Below are 16474 nucleotides of genomic sequence, written 5' to 3' on the forward strand. Positions count from 1 at the left end.
CCGTATCATCGTATCGATTAATATCGCCCAGATTCATTCGGCGAAAAGTAGATGCGGAATTTTTGCTTCCTCGATATGCACGCAGTTCCATATCGACGCATTTATAATTTCAAATCTCTCTTCGTTGTTTCAGGTTGACGACATCGAACATCATCGTCGTCTTACTGATCTCCGTCTCTACCGGTACGTAGAAATTTCCATTGACTATAAAATTTACGCGGGACGTAAATTACGCCCAGTCGTGACAATTTTCTCGGATAACCTCGTCGCATCGGCAAGGATTTACCCCTTTCAGACCGATCATTGCCACGGCGTCATTTTTTTTTTTTTTTTCCACCCTATAATATAAATGTACAAGACTTCGACGTGCGCGACTTTTGTTACCTTTTCATCCGTCGGAATAAATCGACGATTCTACGTCGGACGTGAAAAACATAACGTGGAAATATGTCCGGCCATCGGCGTTTCGATGAATAAAAAAGGAAGAGAGGAGAAAAAAAATAAAGAGAAGAAAATGCGGACGTCGAGATTGACAGGAGGGGAGGAAAGTTCGCGTACCAACGCGAAAGAGCTCGTAGTGTGCGTGCGGTGATTTTTAACTTTATATCGTCGATTAAATTTACCGTGACTCGAAATGAATTCGTTTCGGTTTGATCGATGTCTCCCGCTGCAGCCGTCGACTCGGTATCTCTGACAACGATTTTGTGAATAGAAAAATAAAGAATATCGTCACAGTTCGGAACCTTCGGAATTCGAACGAACAACGCGTGTATTCTCGTTACGATGACAGCAGTATGACGAAAATTGTTCGATTAATTTCCGGGATGCCCTGCCGAATTCGATGACTCTCTCTCGAATTATCCGTCGGCTGGTTGTTGCGGTCTATTAAAATTCGAGTGAAATTTACCGTATTTAGACACCTGATCTCGTTCATATCTCCTCGACGATGGCGTCGATACGCGTCGTATAATGACGATAATGGCTGTACGTGAAATGTATCGATTTGCATCACCTCGACAGAAGCGTGCAGACCGAAACGCTGTGAATTTCCGTGCGTCTCACACCCGGCGATTCCCCATCCCCTCATCTCGTTGGTTGCGCGAAAGCGCTCAGGTGATTTCGGCACGTGGGGAGTCCCGGAACCCCTCGTACCGCGGGTCCTCTCTCTACTCGAACCCAATTCTCAGCCCTTTCGGCCTTCCGAGTAACGGCATACTTCAGACATCAAACTACTTGTACGATGTATACGTACGTATGTATTAGCGATGTCGCTTTTTGCTCTCGACTACTACGAGGATAAGCGGCAAAATTTTTACGGATAACGTGCGCGCGGACCTCTTCCGTATCTCGTCGAGATTTATCTACCGATCATCTTATCTTCGTAATCCACAATGCGTCCGTACCTCGAACCTTTCTAGACGGCTATCCGTGTGCAGCGTGTGTAATTACATGTACGTACAGATATGGAGGAGAGGAAAGCTCGGAACCGCGCCGATGTCACGTACGAGACGGTCAGGATAATCCATAACTCAACAACCCGCGGAAACGCCGACTCGTAATCGTCGCACGCCTACACATATACAATATCTATACGCGTCGCCCGCCATCAATTCCGATCGGATTTTTATAGTTTCGCCTTTGTTTTCTTCTCGATTAATAGTTATCGGTCAAACTATCGAATCAACGTCTCCGGACGGCCGATCGTAAGATATTTATCGGCGGCTTTTGTCGCGCGGCATCGTCGTAGAAACGTCGCGTCGATAATTCACTGTTTTACAACCCTGCGGTGCGGAACAATAGATGTTAATTTTCCAATAAAAATGGCGAGCCTTCCAACTTACTTTTGTTTCCTTTTACACCGAACACCCGGTGCACTCATTACCTTCTATTTGTATTTATCGATCCGCTTCCAGAATCGACGCGATCTAATTACCTTCGTTATTGTTGTTTAAGAATTTTTCTCTCGCCGCAAAGTTTTCGAAAAAATTTGTCATTCTGTGGATTTGACGTTTGACGTTTTAGTTGTTTTTTTTTTTTTTTTCTGTCTCTTATTTTCACCGACACCTTGAACCATATATTCGTTCATTTGCAAAATGCCCGCAAAGCTTTCCCTTTTGACGGTATTCGTTTATTTTATTTTCTCATTTTCCTCTCGCACCCGTACGTAACGTACAACTTTCCGGAAATGTATGGCTGCGCGAGTGGTTTTTGATCCCCAAAAAATATCTCCTCGGTTCGGTAACGTTATTCCGTTACGTATGTGTACGATGCATTTTTTCATGCAAATGTAAACACATTTTCTCAATTGACCGGATCTATCTCAAATAACGATTCGACTCGGTCTTATTTCTTTTCTTTTCCCTTATTTCTTCTCCCTTCATATATACACATATATCAGATACCTTGATACATATATATATATATAGGTGTAGCCGACCCCGAAGTGTTATATCCCCATAGTGGTTGGAATCGTTGATACCCGGAGAATTTCTACACCGCAATTTATTGTGTGTGGGTCGTATCTTCGGCTATCGGGGCTTTCATCATCTTTTCTTTTCTTTTTTTTTTTTATTATTACTTTTTTTTCTCATCGTTTTTTTTTTTTTTTTATTTCTCATACGACTTATGTCGCCGGAAAATATACTTGTACGATATACGTGTGTGTATACATAAGAATTCTATGACTGCGTCGCGTTATTGATATAAATATATTTGACGTATATGCGGTCGTCGTACATGCATATAGGTACGTAGGTACCCTAATGGAAAATGGATTACCTGGTAGCTACATATTTCCGATAATGAAAATGTAACGTCAATATTTAACGTCGTCTGAGAATTATTGGGATTCGACGTACTATTCCTATTCGATCTTTTTTCATGCTCTTCTACCGCGTAAGGAAATATCGTCTGATCGAGAAGTTAATTTCGATAATTTGTAGCTTGACGGAATGGTTGAAGGAAAAATTTTTCGACGGTGTCGTAACTGTGTGTACCTCAAACGGACTCGACCGATATTCACGCTCGTATATTTATTACATCGACAATTACGTTTGCGTAAAAATGTTTTTTTGAATTATTGAATAACCAAAATGGAAAAAACTCACGGCACTGACGACGTCATACTGACCGTATGTAACCGCGGTCATCATTCTTCGCGTGAACACCTGTTGCTAATCGAATTCGAAAATCTGCGTTTACTCTTAGAAGTTGACCAAAAAATATCTTCGGCCCGACTCGACGCAATATTTGAAAGTATCCCCCGAATACTACCCCTTATAATAGAATTTTTTCACCCCCGTGAGGTATTCGCGTTTCGATAATTCATTATTTGATTTCGATGTCATCTTAAAAATGAAAAAAGACAGAAGGCGGATTTTCTCTCCGTCCCTCGGTATTTTTTCTCCCTGTTTCCCAAACTCTTGGGAGTGATTTGTCAAACGGGTAGACGTAGATGTAACTGTACGAAATAAGCGGGTGTGAATTATTTTCGCTTTTTTCCTCTCATCTGTCTGCTTATTTTTTTTTATTACGCGCAACTCGACTGTCTCATTGATTCGAGAAGTGTAACATATCTGTAGGGGGGGTCGCGAAAACGAAATCTTTTATTCCGGTGTGAAACTGAGATTAGAGAGAAAAACAAATGAGATATTCCCCGGCGAAAAGTTTCGAAGGAAGAACCGGGAGTTTGGAAAAAAAAAACAAAAAAAAAAAAAAACTTTTGCCTTTATATTAGGTATTATATATAGATTTCAGATACTTTCCTACTACTTTATAAACTGTGTAACGACTTGCTCTTTAAATTCTTTAAACTTTTCCCGAGGTTGTACCCCGCTGTACAGAGTGCCCCCTAAAAAACGGCCAATTTTTAAATAGGAATAAAAGATCAACGCGCGAACAGAGAGTTATATTCTGCCAATTTTTTTTTTTTTTTTTTACCACAGAAACTGGAATTCCACTACATTATTATATTTATTTAAAAGCAGAAACTTCGAACGAACGTTATCAACAATTTAGATCATATTGGAAGCACCCAGCCTGGTTATCGATGGGGTTTCACCGATTAACGATCGGTGTCCTACCTACTCCGCGCGTCCATTTTTTGCGTTCTCGGGGACCACCGCGTACATCTTTATCCGATTTTTTTTTATTCTCACGGGCGATACGATGCGTTTGACTTGTAGATGGAATAAATTTCACCTGGCGGTATACGTTACGCTATAGTCACTCACAATCACCTTTGACCCGGACCCCCTCCCCGGAGCCGTATATCTCGAGCGCGCCTTGAAGTAGGTTCCGCGTGTCACCCCAAAGACCGAATTACCATTGGCTGCTTTTACACTTTGACGTCGGGCGGAAGACTTAGCGGTCAAACTACTACTAAGTGAGAAGGAAGAACTCGTCGAAAAGTATACCTCGATGCTTTGATGTTGAAGCTTTCATGTGACATCAACCGTATTAAGCCATAGCGGAATTAGGAGTTTGCAGGGGAAATATTACAGATGAGCAAGTCATTATCCAATTGCGTTGGAAAATTTTCCTCTTTCGAATAGAATTTAATCACCGGTGCGTGATGCAAAACCGATGTCGGTATAATTGCGAAGTGGGAAAAAATACGTCGAGCTACGATTACATGTTTTCTTCGACATGGAGAACCGCCCGTTCCGTCACGTTCCCTCGAAGTAGAATATCGCATCCGATATCGAAGACCGAAGGAAAAAAATGTCGATATCAAAGATTCGAAAATAACCGAGCTTAGAAATGAAAAAATTGTTACCGAAAAAGTACTTTGCCCGATGCAATTTTCTCGAGGTGGAATACGGCGGAAAATTATTCGTGTTCGAAATTTTTTTACCCTGCCTGATGCTTACGGAATTTTAATTTCCCCGCGCGCAACGTACCGTACGTTATTGTAATTCTTTAATTTCACTCATCTCATTATTGCAGCGGGTATAGTTTTGATCGCGCCAGTTATTTTTATTTCATCCAGTCCATCCGTGTACCCAAACGCAGCGAAGATTCGCGCTCTTCTTGATTCTTGAAGAAGTATTTTTCATTTAGAGATTGAAAGGTTTTCATTATCGGCTAAAAGTCTTTATTGGACCCCGTCGGTTCGCGGTTGAGAAAATGCGAGGAATTCGGGGTATTGGAGTCGGGAGCTGGGAATGACGAGGGGGGGGGGGGGGGGGGGGGGGGTGGGGACGGGGGTGGAAGAAAGTCCCCTCTATTTTTCGGGTCCTTGTCCGAGAGCATTTTGGAACACCGTTCGCAGTTTCCACCCTTCTCACATTTTGGCGCATCATTCTCTCCCTCACGTACTCGCCGCCTATTGTCCTCGTTTCGACTCTTCTCCTTACCTCCTTCAAACTTCATCTCATTCGTATCCTACGCTCGCGTCATGGACTTTTCCTACGTTGAGGTATAGTCGGGGAACATCTCCTTTCACCGTACCGCGGGACAACCTATTCATGCGTTGAATTCTCACGCGAGCTTTCGCAGCTGTGAGAGGAACTCGGGGATTTTCTCGCTAGGACGAAGAAGGATGAAAAGAAGAAGAGAAAAGGAGGGCCGGGCATACCGTACAAGTTTTCCTACTAGGCGTGACTTTTCACTTTTGTTCGATACGCGTACGTGTATAGGTAGCGGATATACCGAAAGCACTTGAGGCGAGCGATACTTGAGCGACTCGCCAGACTGCAACGTTCAACCCCCGGCCCGGCCCGGCCCGGGCTCTGCGCTCGACGTCTCTATATTTCGGGGTAGAAAACATTTTCGAATCTTTTGCGCTACCGCGAACAAATATTTACCTGCGAAGCATCACACGTACTGTACGGACTTTTTTTTTTTTTTTGGGTCTCACCCGTATACAGAGAGGATGAAACGGAAGCAGCGGTGGCAATAATGGCAAAAGCAAAAGCCAAGAGCACATTGGAGTCTACGAGAGGGAAGATTATGTGGTTTGCGGAAGAAACGAAGTAAAGGAAAATAAGAGTAGAGACCACACTCAACCTCAATGCAGAAGTTGGGTTCAACGCGAAAAGAGAGGTCGTAATAAGTTTGGCGACTCCGCGTACGTTGTATATATATATGAGCAGTTCGTGTGCACGTGTACATGCCGGCGCATATGTATACGTAATACAGGACATCTAGAAAACTTGACTTTGAGCCGGAAAACAAAAAAAAAAAACAGAACTTTGAAGAAGAAAAGAAACTTTTCACGTGCGGAGGAGTCTGCAAATCGAGAGAAATGTTCAGCCGCTGGTTATCCCAACTTCGAATCTTCGCTTTTGTCTTCGGATTTACTCTGTACGGTACCAACGATTTCGCGATTTTTCACACCTGCGCCCGACTAATTTATACCGCGTTACAATTATATCCTATTGCACGGTTTGTATTCGGTTTCAACCCTTCGAAAAATTGCAAAATTCAGTTCAGAGTGTATCCGTGCAATTGGGCGACACAATCTCGTTGCGAGGTTCGAAAATAGAATGCAAATTGAAACCAAAAAAAAAAAAATCCTCGACGACAAACGGACGATCCGAATTAAATTTGTAGCGAAAAACCATCACGTTGACGGCTGTCGTATGTCGATATCATTGGCAATCGCTCCCTTCGCAGAGATACTTCCGACTTGTTTCACTCCGCGTTACCCTTCGAATAGAAAGAAGGACGCGTTATTTGTAGAGACGGAATAGAAAACGAAGCAACGAAACGCGAAGCTGACATCCTCGTTAAATATAACCCGTCGAATCCGGTAGCAGGGAAGTAATCATATATAATTCTCGACGCTACACAGGCGACCGCAATTTTCCTTCCTTTTTTTTTTTTTTTTTTTTTTTCACTCGATACAGATCTACGTACAGGGCGTTCCGTATCAACTCGAGAAACGGCTGACCCTAGTCATTTTTGTCGACCAATTTGTTTGCTCTATTCTTTTTTTCTTTTTTATCGAATATTTCATCTACCTAGGAAAAGTTGGGTAAAATTTTTTTTTCTCTGCAAATCTACGAGTCAGATCGATATTTGACAATATCTGAAAGAGAAAAAAGTAAAATGAAAAAATGGTCAGCAAAATTGCTCGTCGAGTTGGCAAGGAACGGCCTATACATATACGCGATATCACATATTGTACGTACGTACGATGTGAGTGACGTTCGATAAGCCGCTCTCATTCACCAAATCAGAAGACGCGTGATGGACGAACGAGAAATTGGATTGTCCATGTTTCTTTCTCTATACCCGTACACTATTTTCGAATCTTGTATACCGGTAATCGGATTTTCTTGCGAGACACGCGGCGGCGGTACCGATGGTGACGTGACGGTTCGAGCGGATGAAAAATTTTCCCGTCAATACTTCTCGACAGGCTCGCATTGTCACTCGTCGAATCCGAAATGGTTTCCGATTCAGAATCCGCCGAATCGGCCGAAAATTTGCGATCTCTTCCCGGTCGAAAGAAAATTGGAAACTCGAATCCACCCGGGGTTCGAACGACCGACGGTCGACATCGAGATCAACGAATCTGTTGAAATGAATTTTCCACCTAAAAATTCGAGAAAATTAAAGGACTCGCGTCACACGCGCATGATCCGGAGCTCATTTCGTACCATTTCTGCCGATCTCGGATTCGTATTGTTCCGTTTTTTTTTTTTTTTTCCGTTCCCTGCAAAGCCGCGTAGTAAAGAATCGCCTTTTTCACGCAACTGACGTCTGACGAAGGGAAGATTGTTTTTACCGGGAAGGACGCAAGGGCTGATGACGCGGGAGCTCGCGGAACCTCCCTTACTTTTTCCCCGAGACGGACACGCTGATTTATCAAATCCGCTTTCCGGCTTTGTTCCCGTCGTTTCGCTTATAAGGAATCGGCGAAATCATGCGGAGGTAACAACAAGAGCGCTGTCTGACGGACGACCGGGTTGAAAAGATTAAGAGTCTTTTCCAGGACGACGCGTCTCTCCGATCAATCCAACGTCAGCCTCGGTAACTGGATCAACTAATTAATATCTTCTAATTACTCGGCGTCGTCGGTCACCCGAGTGACGTCGCATCATTGAAACGAAAAAAAAAAAAAAACGAAAAAAAAAAAAAAAACAAACGTTAAAGAGAAAAAACGACGAAGACGAAAAAACCGGCTTCGTTCTTCATTACGCTACGACTCCGGTGTACACGGGGCGTACGCTCGCGCTTGTGTATGATGTACAGCGCGCTCGCTGACGAGAATAAATGTAAAATATTTTTCACCCCCCAAAAATGAAACCTGCACCTACCTTACCGCACCACCTCCGCGGTTACGTAGACCGCCACGGAACCCGTAGTATAGAGGAAAATGTGCCGCGAACGAATCTCAAAACCTGCAGTTTGTGTCGGCGTTCCTTGGAATATTTTATCGGGCAGAGCGACCTTCGGGTATATTATGAGGAATGTATGCTCGGCGAATAGGTTTACGCACACCTCGCGTACCTTGTATACCTACTTCGCCATACTTAGGGGAGCGGCTCGGAAAAAGGCTAATTTTAAAACGTGAATAAAACGTTGAAAATTTGCATAAATTCCGTCAAACTTAGTTTGTCTGATTTTCAAGGAGAAAAGGTTTGACAGGATTCGTTATCCTGTTTCGCATTTGTATTCACGTTTGAAAATTGGCTGGTATTTCTTCCGGGTCACTCCGTATGTATTTATTATATGCGCTGCGTTTGCGCAATTCTTACCTACGTTATTTATGTACGTAACGTACCGGGGATACGTTACTCAAAGAAAAAAAGGGTCGGGTTCGCAGGGTACGTAGAAACAGGAATATGTATCCGTAATTCCCGTCAGATTGTGGATATCAATATGCTGGAAAATTGCTCCATGCCTCCGTACGTAAATTGAAAAAGGTCGAATGAACTGAAATTGCTCCGAAGAAGAAAAAGGGACGTTAAAATCGTTTTGCAAGAACTCTATTTACTCGTGTACGGATACTACGAATGCCCGGGCGAAACGCGGGGGAGAGACGAGGGGTAAAAAAATTTGCGAGCGAAAACTGTCCGAGGCCGGACGATTTTCGGCAGCGGAGAGATATCGGGATCGAGAATACAAGGCGGGAGAGTGCGTCGGGTAGCCCGGAACGCGCGCACCTACGGGGGTATCGAAATGACATCGTGATCGTCTTCTGCGGGAGTCCGTCCACTTCGTCGGATGAGCTGCTGGGAGAGTTTAACTTTATACGAGTACCTACTTTGATGATAGCGGAGAGCAAATAGTTTGCCCCGGGGTAGAATCCATCCCCCCGCTATGGCTACTGCAGAATTTAACTCTTATTCGGTATAGCTTGAACTCGTTACAGCAGAAGCGTATAAGATCAAAGGACCTTGAGCGCGCTAAACGAGAATAGCAAAGTGGTAGAACCTTTTCCGGGACTTGTAAAATTTATTTATTCCGGCGTCGCGGGGTGCCGATAATAAGTGCCGCTCCTCTTCTCTTCTATTTTCGTTAATTTCACGGGTTTCATTCCCCGAAGTCGACCCGGATAATTTCATCGAGTTCGGTTTCGCTAGTCGGATCGGTTGTTTCGAACGACTCGAGTTTGGCAACGAATTTTTTTTTTTTTTTTTTTTTTTTTTTTTTTTTTTTTCATAGAAAGTATCGTATATGAAAATTTATACGTACCTCGCATCGTAAGAAAAAAGTTGATGCGCAAGGAAATACAGCTGGGGGGGGGGGGTAAAAATGGTACACCACGCGACGTAAGACCGCTAAAGTGAATTTTCGTGTTCTTTACTTGGCAATATACCGAAGTCGAAGCTTTACAGATTGCTTTCACAATCGATCGGGACATATTCCAACTTGGGCTTTATAATTTGCCGACCTGCTCGCGAATTGGAATTGAATCCCATTGAAATCTTTTCCAATGCTTTCCAAAGGTTTGCGCCTCGGAGTTATGACAAATAGAGCGGTTTTTGTAAGGCCCTCAGCTATTCGCGATGCCGAAAGCATTTCTTAATTCGCGATTTTCTTTCCTCCCTCACAGATATTCCTTGATATAAATTGCCGCGGCGGCTAGCTAGCTATTATGTATATTTCTTCGAATGATTTATACGCTCGCACAGCTTACGGATGCAATTTTGGTGCAAAAATTTTTCGCGCCAACTTAATGGGCGGTAAATTTTTGCACGTCGACCTTTTTGCTTCAACGACATTCCCTGCAGACGCGGTGAAATATGCGAACCGGTTAATTGTCGTTTAGTTCGGTTTTCGAATTCGAGCGATTCGCCCTGCTCGTTTGCGTTAATATCGAGTCCGCAGATATATACAAGTCTCGCGATGTCCTGCGAGTAGAGCTCTCCGCATCAGATAAAACTTTATTACCCCGCAGTTATTACGTACATATACGTATACACGTACCGAGGTAAATTCGCGTGGCGGCGCAAAGGCAGTGCGGAAAAATACCCTACGATATGAGTACCAAGGTGAATTCATAAATTTCCAAAAATGTCAATGAAAGAGTAAAATTTCAACGGTCCGCGCTCGTCGTCCCGGTTCCGCTTTTTCGAGCTTCCGCGGTGGCAAAAGAGCTCGGTGTCCTCCCCCGCCCCGTTTTTATGTACTTGGCGCGAGACTACGGAGTCTTTTGCTCGCTCGCTCGCTCTCCTCTCTCCTCTCTCGTCAAAGCTCTTTGAAAGTTGAGTACTCAAAGCTAGCCATCAACGACTACCAACTGAATTACCGAACGACTACACGTATCTCGTGACTCTCTCGGTCCGAGCACTCCACAGCCAAGAATCTCGACCGTGTAACGTGTCCGGAAAATATAACTGCACGCTACATATAGATATCGTTCGCGCGCTGCATATTACTTGGATATTTCTTTGGACGAATTTTCGATCGATCTCAAGGTTCCGCGTTCTCGTTCGTTCAATTTTTAAATCAGCTCGAGATGATGAAACTATTCGGAAACTTATTTCCACTGTACCTACTGTATGCTACGGCAATTCCGTTTTCTACGCAATATTATATGTTACGCCTTTTCGCCTCTTTCTTCATTCCGACTATAAAAGTTCAGTATACGGACCTGTACCACGGTAGCGACTTGTGTATACGCGCCTACCTCTAAAAGCAATTCAGTTTTATTAGGTAGTTTTGTTGCTGTATAGTAGTTTTGGGAGATCGTTCACTTTTATTTTCAGGCTCACCGCAGCTACCGAAAGATTTTCTCAGGTCCTGCTGCGCCTGCGAGATTGAGATATATTCGCCTACACGCGCGCCTACTCCACTCGGTCTCCCATAAATCGCCGATACCGCGTTATTCGTTCATTTACTTAAATTTTTTTGCTCTTTTGTAAAAAAAAAAAAAAAAATACATCCCATGGTAGTTCGCCATAATTTTTCGAATGATTTATCATTTCGGGCGTTAAATTGAACCTTGCTCGCATCATCGAAGAGAAAAGGAGGGGAAAGGGTGATGAAAAATAAAAAAAAAAAAAAAGAAAGAAAGAAAAATCGAAAAATCGAAGCGTATAATACACGTCGCAGATTCTATAGCCCCGTCGTCATCCGTTTCGCATCCGCCCTGCAGACCACGATCTCTCGCTGTCGATCCAGCATCCATCCCAACCGTTTCTCTTGACTCTCGGCTGGCATGGCGCCACCAATTTCCGGTGTTGGCCGATTTCCGGTGCCTGCTAGACCTGTAACAAATTCGAATTTCCAGTATAGTCTGTTCCATTTCCACGTCGCTATCGGTATATGGTAGAAGGATATATATACTGTATACTGTACAGGTTGATCCTATTCCGTTTGGTTCGTTAGTCCTGCACCGAGAGCAACCCAGCGCGGCGCGCCACCGAATGGCCGATGTAATGTATACCATATATATCTCTACATTAGGTGGATGCATACACGTGTGTGTGTGTGTGTGTGTGCGCTATATTCATAAATGGGTACCACCTGCAGCAGGGCTCTCCGCTTTGTCTATGGATTTTCGAAAATACGTCTGAACTAATGCGAATCGTTATGTGATGTGCAGTGAAATACGTACATAACAATTGGCATAATCCGTGTTAGTCATGACGATGGGGAAATATGTTGGAAACTTTCGGAGAACGGAACGCTTTATCGCTATTGTTTCAGAAATTTAGCATGCGATATTCACTAAACTGTGTACACGTATAGGTGGGTGTACGTATTATATACATGCTCTAGGAGGAGGTACGGTAAATGTGAGCGAAGTGGACTCGGAAACATGTCGTGCATAAATTATGAACAAAGTTGTTTCAACTCCAGCAACGTTCTCGATATTTCCTTCTCCGTACAGCAATAAGGCGCAAATCACCCGTATTACGTACATATTATCTATGCGCCGTAGCTTTACCTATTTCCAAATCCGAAGCTTATACCGGCGAACGCTCACGTCTATTTCTTCAAACTTTGGAACAAAATTCACGATTTTACGGTTTTTTTTTTGATTTTTTCTTCACACCCTTAAAAAGTATCTGCAGATTTAACTCCGAATTCACGAACATGTCCAACTCGCAGCTTTCAGCGGCCCGCTTTTTTCTTTCATTCAATTTTCAATCGGTCTTAAGAATCTCCTGGTTTCGTCGGTACGGATGACTCTTGAGGATTCCGGGGCTTTAAAATTCGTAACGGGTGTTGAGAATAAAGAACCAAAAAAACAAAAAAACCCCCGATAAGTTTCGATGTTGGAGTAAAAATGTCGGGCTGAAAGGGTCGGCTTAATGAACATCAAATGTTCGGCCGAATTAGCTTTCGGGGTAAACACGGCCATTGTTGTACGTATTTGTTGGAATCCGTTTGGCGAGGCAATGTGCAGGGGAGCTTATTGTTAGATGGTTGTGCGGAGTAGACCCGAGCAAATGTAGTTAGTTCGGTTGAATTCTCGGCACCCTGTGCACCGAACTGTGCCGTACCCCTAAGCGTGTGCGGTTCGCCAATGTCAAGTGTGTTACCTATGATCCCAAAATTAGGGGACAGCTCACGAGGATTTGAAGCCGAGCGTCGCCTCGCGTCGCCTAGCCTAGCTGCGAGGTATAACAAATTCACCGCGGGGGAGAAATTCTGAAGGCGGGAAAGTAGATCGACGGTTTTGGAACAGGGAATGGCGTAAACTTTTGGGCGATCGTAGAGAGTTGAGTGGAATCGGTCCGATTGGTTTCACTACTAGGCGCATATTTAATTGCAGCCGCGGCATTGACGGATTCGTGACTCGGGTCAAAGTACCTAAAGAAGAGCACCGCGTGAAAAAGTACCGATTGGCGTGAAAAGTTGATGTCGCAAAGTGTACGCAGGTTAGAGAGGTTCGCGAAACCTTAAAACAAACTTCTGGTTACCGTCCAATGAGTAGTCAATTATGCAGAGCTTCAAAGGGGCCATGGGAGTTACTGAAAACTTTCTCAAATCAGTCGCGACGACTGACTTTCGTTGATAAATACTGTAGCTGCATGGAAACCCTACGGGGCTCCGCAGTTCACCTGAATTTCGAACCTCTCCCGGTATAACAACTGAGGAATTTTTCTCCGTAAATATTTTCCCATAAAAATATTCTCATTAGGGCCGCTTCGCGACTACATCGCGGCAACAATGATCTTCAAATTCTCGACGGGCCGAAATCAGGTTGAGAATTTCGCAAGCCGACTCTATGCCGCGTATACCTATACGTGCGAGTGTAAAGTTTCGAATTAAAATTCATCGGCTACAAACCCTTGATTATTTCATTCGGGTGTACACGTTAATTTTCGGGTTATTCTCCCGCGCGTAGGGATTTCAGGGGTGAGCGTTTTGAGGATAAAAAAAAAAAAAGTTCATCTTTTTCATTTTTCCCAACGTCGTACCTCGTGAACCGTTCGAGGCTATCGGTGATATCTGATATGGGGTTGCCGGTTGATTGGCGTCATTAATTATACCGAAGAAGGGAACGGAGCGTATGCCCGTCCTACGGTCCGTGTATCCCGAATTTCTGAAGGGATTTTGAACATCGTGTCCGATAACTCGACGATTTAGCACCTCGTAATCGTCAATATTTCAATTGAATGCATTCGGAATTTCGTTGGGCGGTAGGGAAATTCAATTATCACAAGCCGACGGAAACCCCCAAGTAATTTGCGCCCGGCTCTGCGCGGATGTCCTTTCACCTGATATAAGTGGAAGCGAAGTCTCGAAGCAGCTCCATTGTTTCGCGTACGCGTAGACGACGGCGTATCGACGAAATTCTCGATATTTCCGCTCGCGAGTTCAACGAGAATATCGTTCGAATCCGCGAATCGCCGGGAGTACATCAATCCCGGACGGTTTAAAATGCGGAAGAAAGGGAGCCAGGAGGAAAGAAATAACGAAACGTTCTGAACTCGCGGAAGTCGATACACTGGTTCGTACTTTTGATTGATTCGTAACCGTCGCTCGTTGACAGTACTCTGCGTACGTTGTCGAGCAATCTCAGTTGTGTCGCGCTGTCTCGTTGCAGGCCCTCCGTTTCAATCACGCCTATGGCAACACCTCGTCGTTACCGTGCTCTACCTATACCTACCACGCATCATTTCACAATTTCCCTTTCTACAACGCGTTGTACGGGGCTAAATCACCCTTCTGTTCGGGAGGGTTGCGAACTTGCGTGTAACCATGACCGCGGGGCACATCGACAGCTGATAAAGCTCCTCTGGCAGGTTTGAATATATCTGACAAAAAATGGTACAATAGATGTCTACCGGGTACAGAGAGAATTATGAAAATTATATCGAGAGACAAAGACCATAGAAGCATCCGTGAATAAAAAAACTGAACGAAATTGAAAGAAGAAAAAAAAATGTAAAATTGGCAATCACATATGAAGTTTCCAGTCAAACTGGCTCAATATGATTTCCATGTATTTTGACTTCGTTTACGCTCGATCCGTGATCCGATTTATCGACTTGTGTGTTACGTCGAATACATATTTCCGTGAGATTGTTTGTTCGAACTTCGTTAGTTGAAATTTTCGGATGCGTCGAACACAATGAGTTGGAACGAGTGCGCGACGTGTACGTATGTAGGTGGAATATAAAAGTTTGAAAATTTGACCCACCGGTCGAATTCCTAGACGAATGGAGAAGAGAGTTTGGGAAGCGCGGTATTCCGAAGAGGATCATGTAGGTAATGAGAGCGATCGCTTGCCGTGGATGCCTCATAACCTTCCCAATTGGCTCGATCGCGATCGCTGTATATATATATATATATATGAATCCTTTCCAATTACAATTCCTTTCTATTTGCTAATGTGGGTGTGCACATATGTACAGTATATGTAAGTAAGCTATGTCGCGTAGATAGCATGTATGTATATACTCCGCAAGTGGGATCGTCTAGGAAACGCGAGGGACGAATTATCTTACCCTGCTGCAACCACCTTGATTTATCGAGTAGACAATTAGCGCAGGTAAATCGAATTTGGTATATATATATAGGAGGTATCGATTCCCCGAATGTCCAGAATCGAGTGGCCCCTACGAGGATCGACGGAATCTGTTAGATACGTGTGTGTGTACCAAGCAGAATTATATACCTACCGACCGGTGCCGGAGTATCTATCCACTCCGAACAGAGCTTTCACCGTCGCCCTTGCATTTCCGTGGATTTCGGGCTGAGCTTACCCGAACCGGACGCTTCGTACACCACGTGGTTAAGTGCCCGTCGAGTTTCACGTGCGGACTGTAAAGCATTCGTTGAAATGATAAATAATTGATTCGCCCGAATTCCCGTTTGCCGATATCCCGGGATTAACCGATCTTCCTTTGCTCTTATTTTCCTGCGATTCGCGATGATTTTTCTTTTTCACCAAATCATTACCACCATTTTCCGGCTGCTCCGATTTTCATTTATCTCCCCTTCAACGAAATATATCGCGGCTATTTGGTTCATGATCTTAGCGAACGCGAGACCTTCGCGTCAACCGCTATACGTATCTACGCGTCGCGACGCCGAGCAATCTGATTTGGGAGCCAGATTAACACTCGTAACTCACGTCATTCGGTATTTCGAAGCGACGAAGTAACCTCGCCTGGAATAGTTACAGGATCTGTGTTTTTTTTTTTTTTTTTTTAGTTTTTTTTTTTCTTTTAATTTATAGTATTTCGTATCTCACTCGACCGGCGATCAATCGAACTCGCTAAATTTAATCTCGACCAACTTACAAGAAAATCCGGCCATCCAACGGCACCACCTACTGCTTCGTTTCTCCATCTGCAACACTATACTAAATATCCGTTCCTCGTAAATCGGCTACGAATCTCGCGACGCCCCAACATTTTTCTTTTAATCCGGTAGGTGGGTGGGTGCAGCGTACACTCGATACATATATACGTTATACACACATACCTGTACAAGGGTGTAAATACGTGTGCCATATATTCACCCATCCGGATCAAGGTATATGTATATATACGTGAGTGTTTTCAATTACGGAAGAAACTCTTAATTATTAAAACCCCAGGATGACGATAAATTT

General features: G+C 43.9%; 1 protein-coding gene across 1 annotated transcript in view; it reads left to right on the plus strand.

Annotated features, from left to right (window-relative positions):
• Nucleotides 1-16474, plus strand: part of LOC105694026 (cadherin-87A) — a 151991-nt gene that overhangs the window by 61190 nt on the left and 74327 nt on the right. Inside the window, exon 2 of the mRNA XM_012414332.3 lies at nucleotides 134-183. Coding sequence (XP_012269755.2) covers nucleotides 134-183 — 50 coding nt within the window. The remainder of the gene's footprint in view (nucleotides 1-133; nucleotides 184-16474) is intronic.

Source organism: Athalia rosae, chromosome 2 (genome assembly GCF_917208135.1).
Source record: "Athalia rosae chromosome 2, iyAthRosa1.1, whole genome shotgun sequence".
Lineage (NCBI taxonomy): Eukaryota > Metazoa > Arthropoda > Insecta > Hymenoptera > Athaliidae > Athalia > Athalia rosae.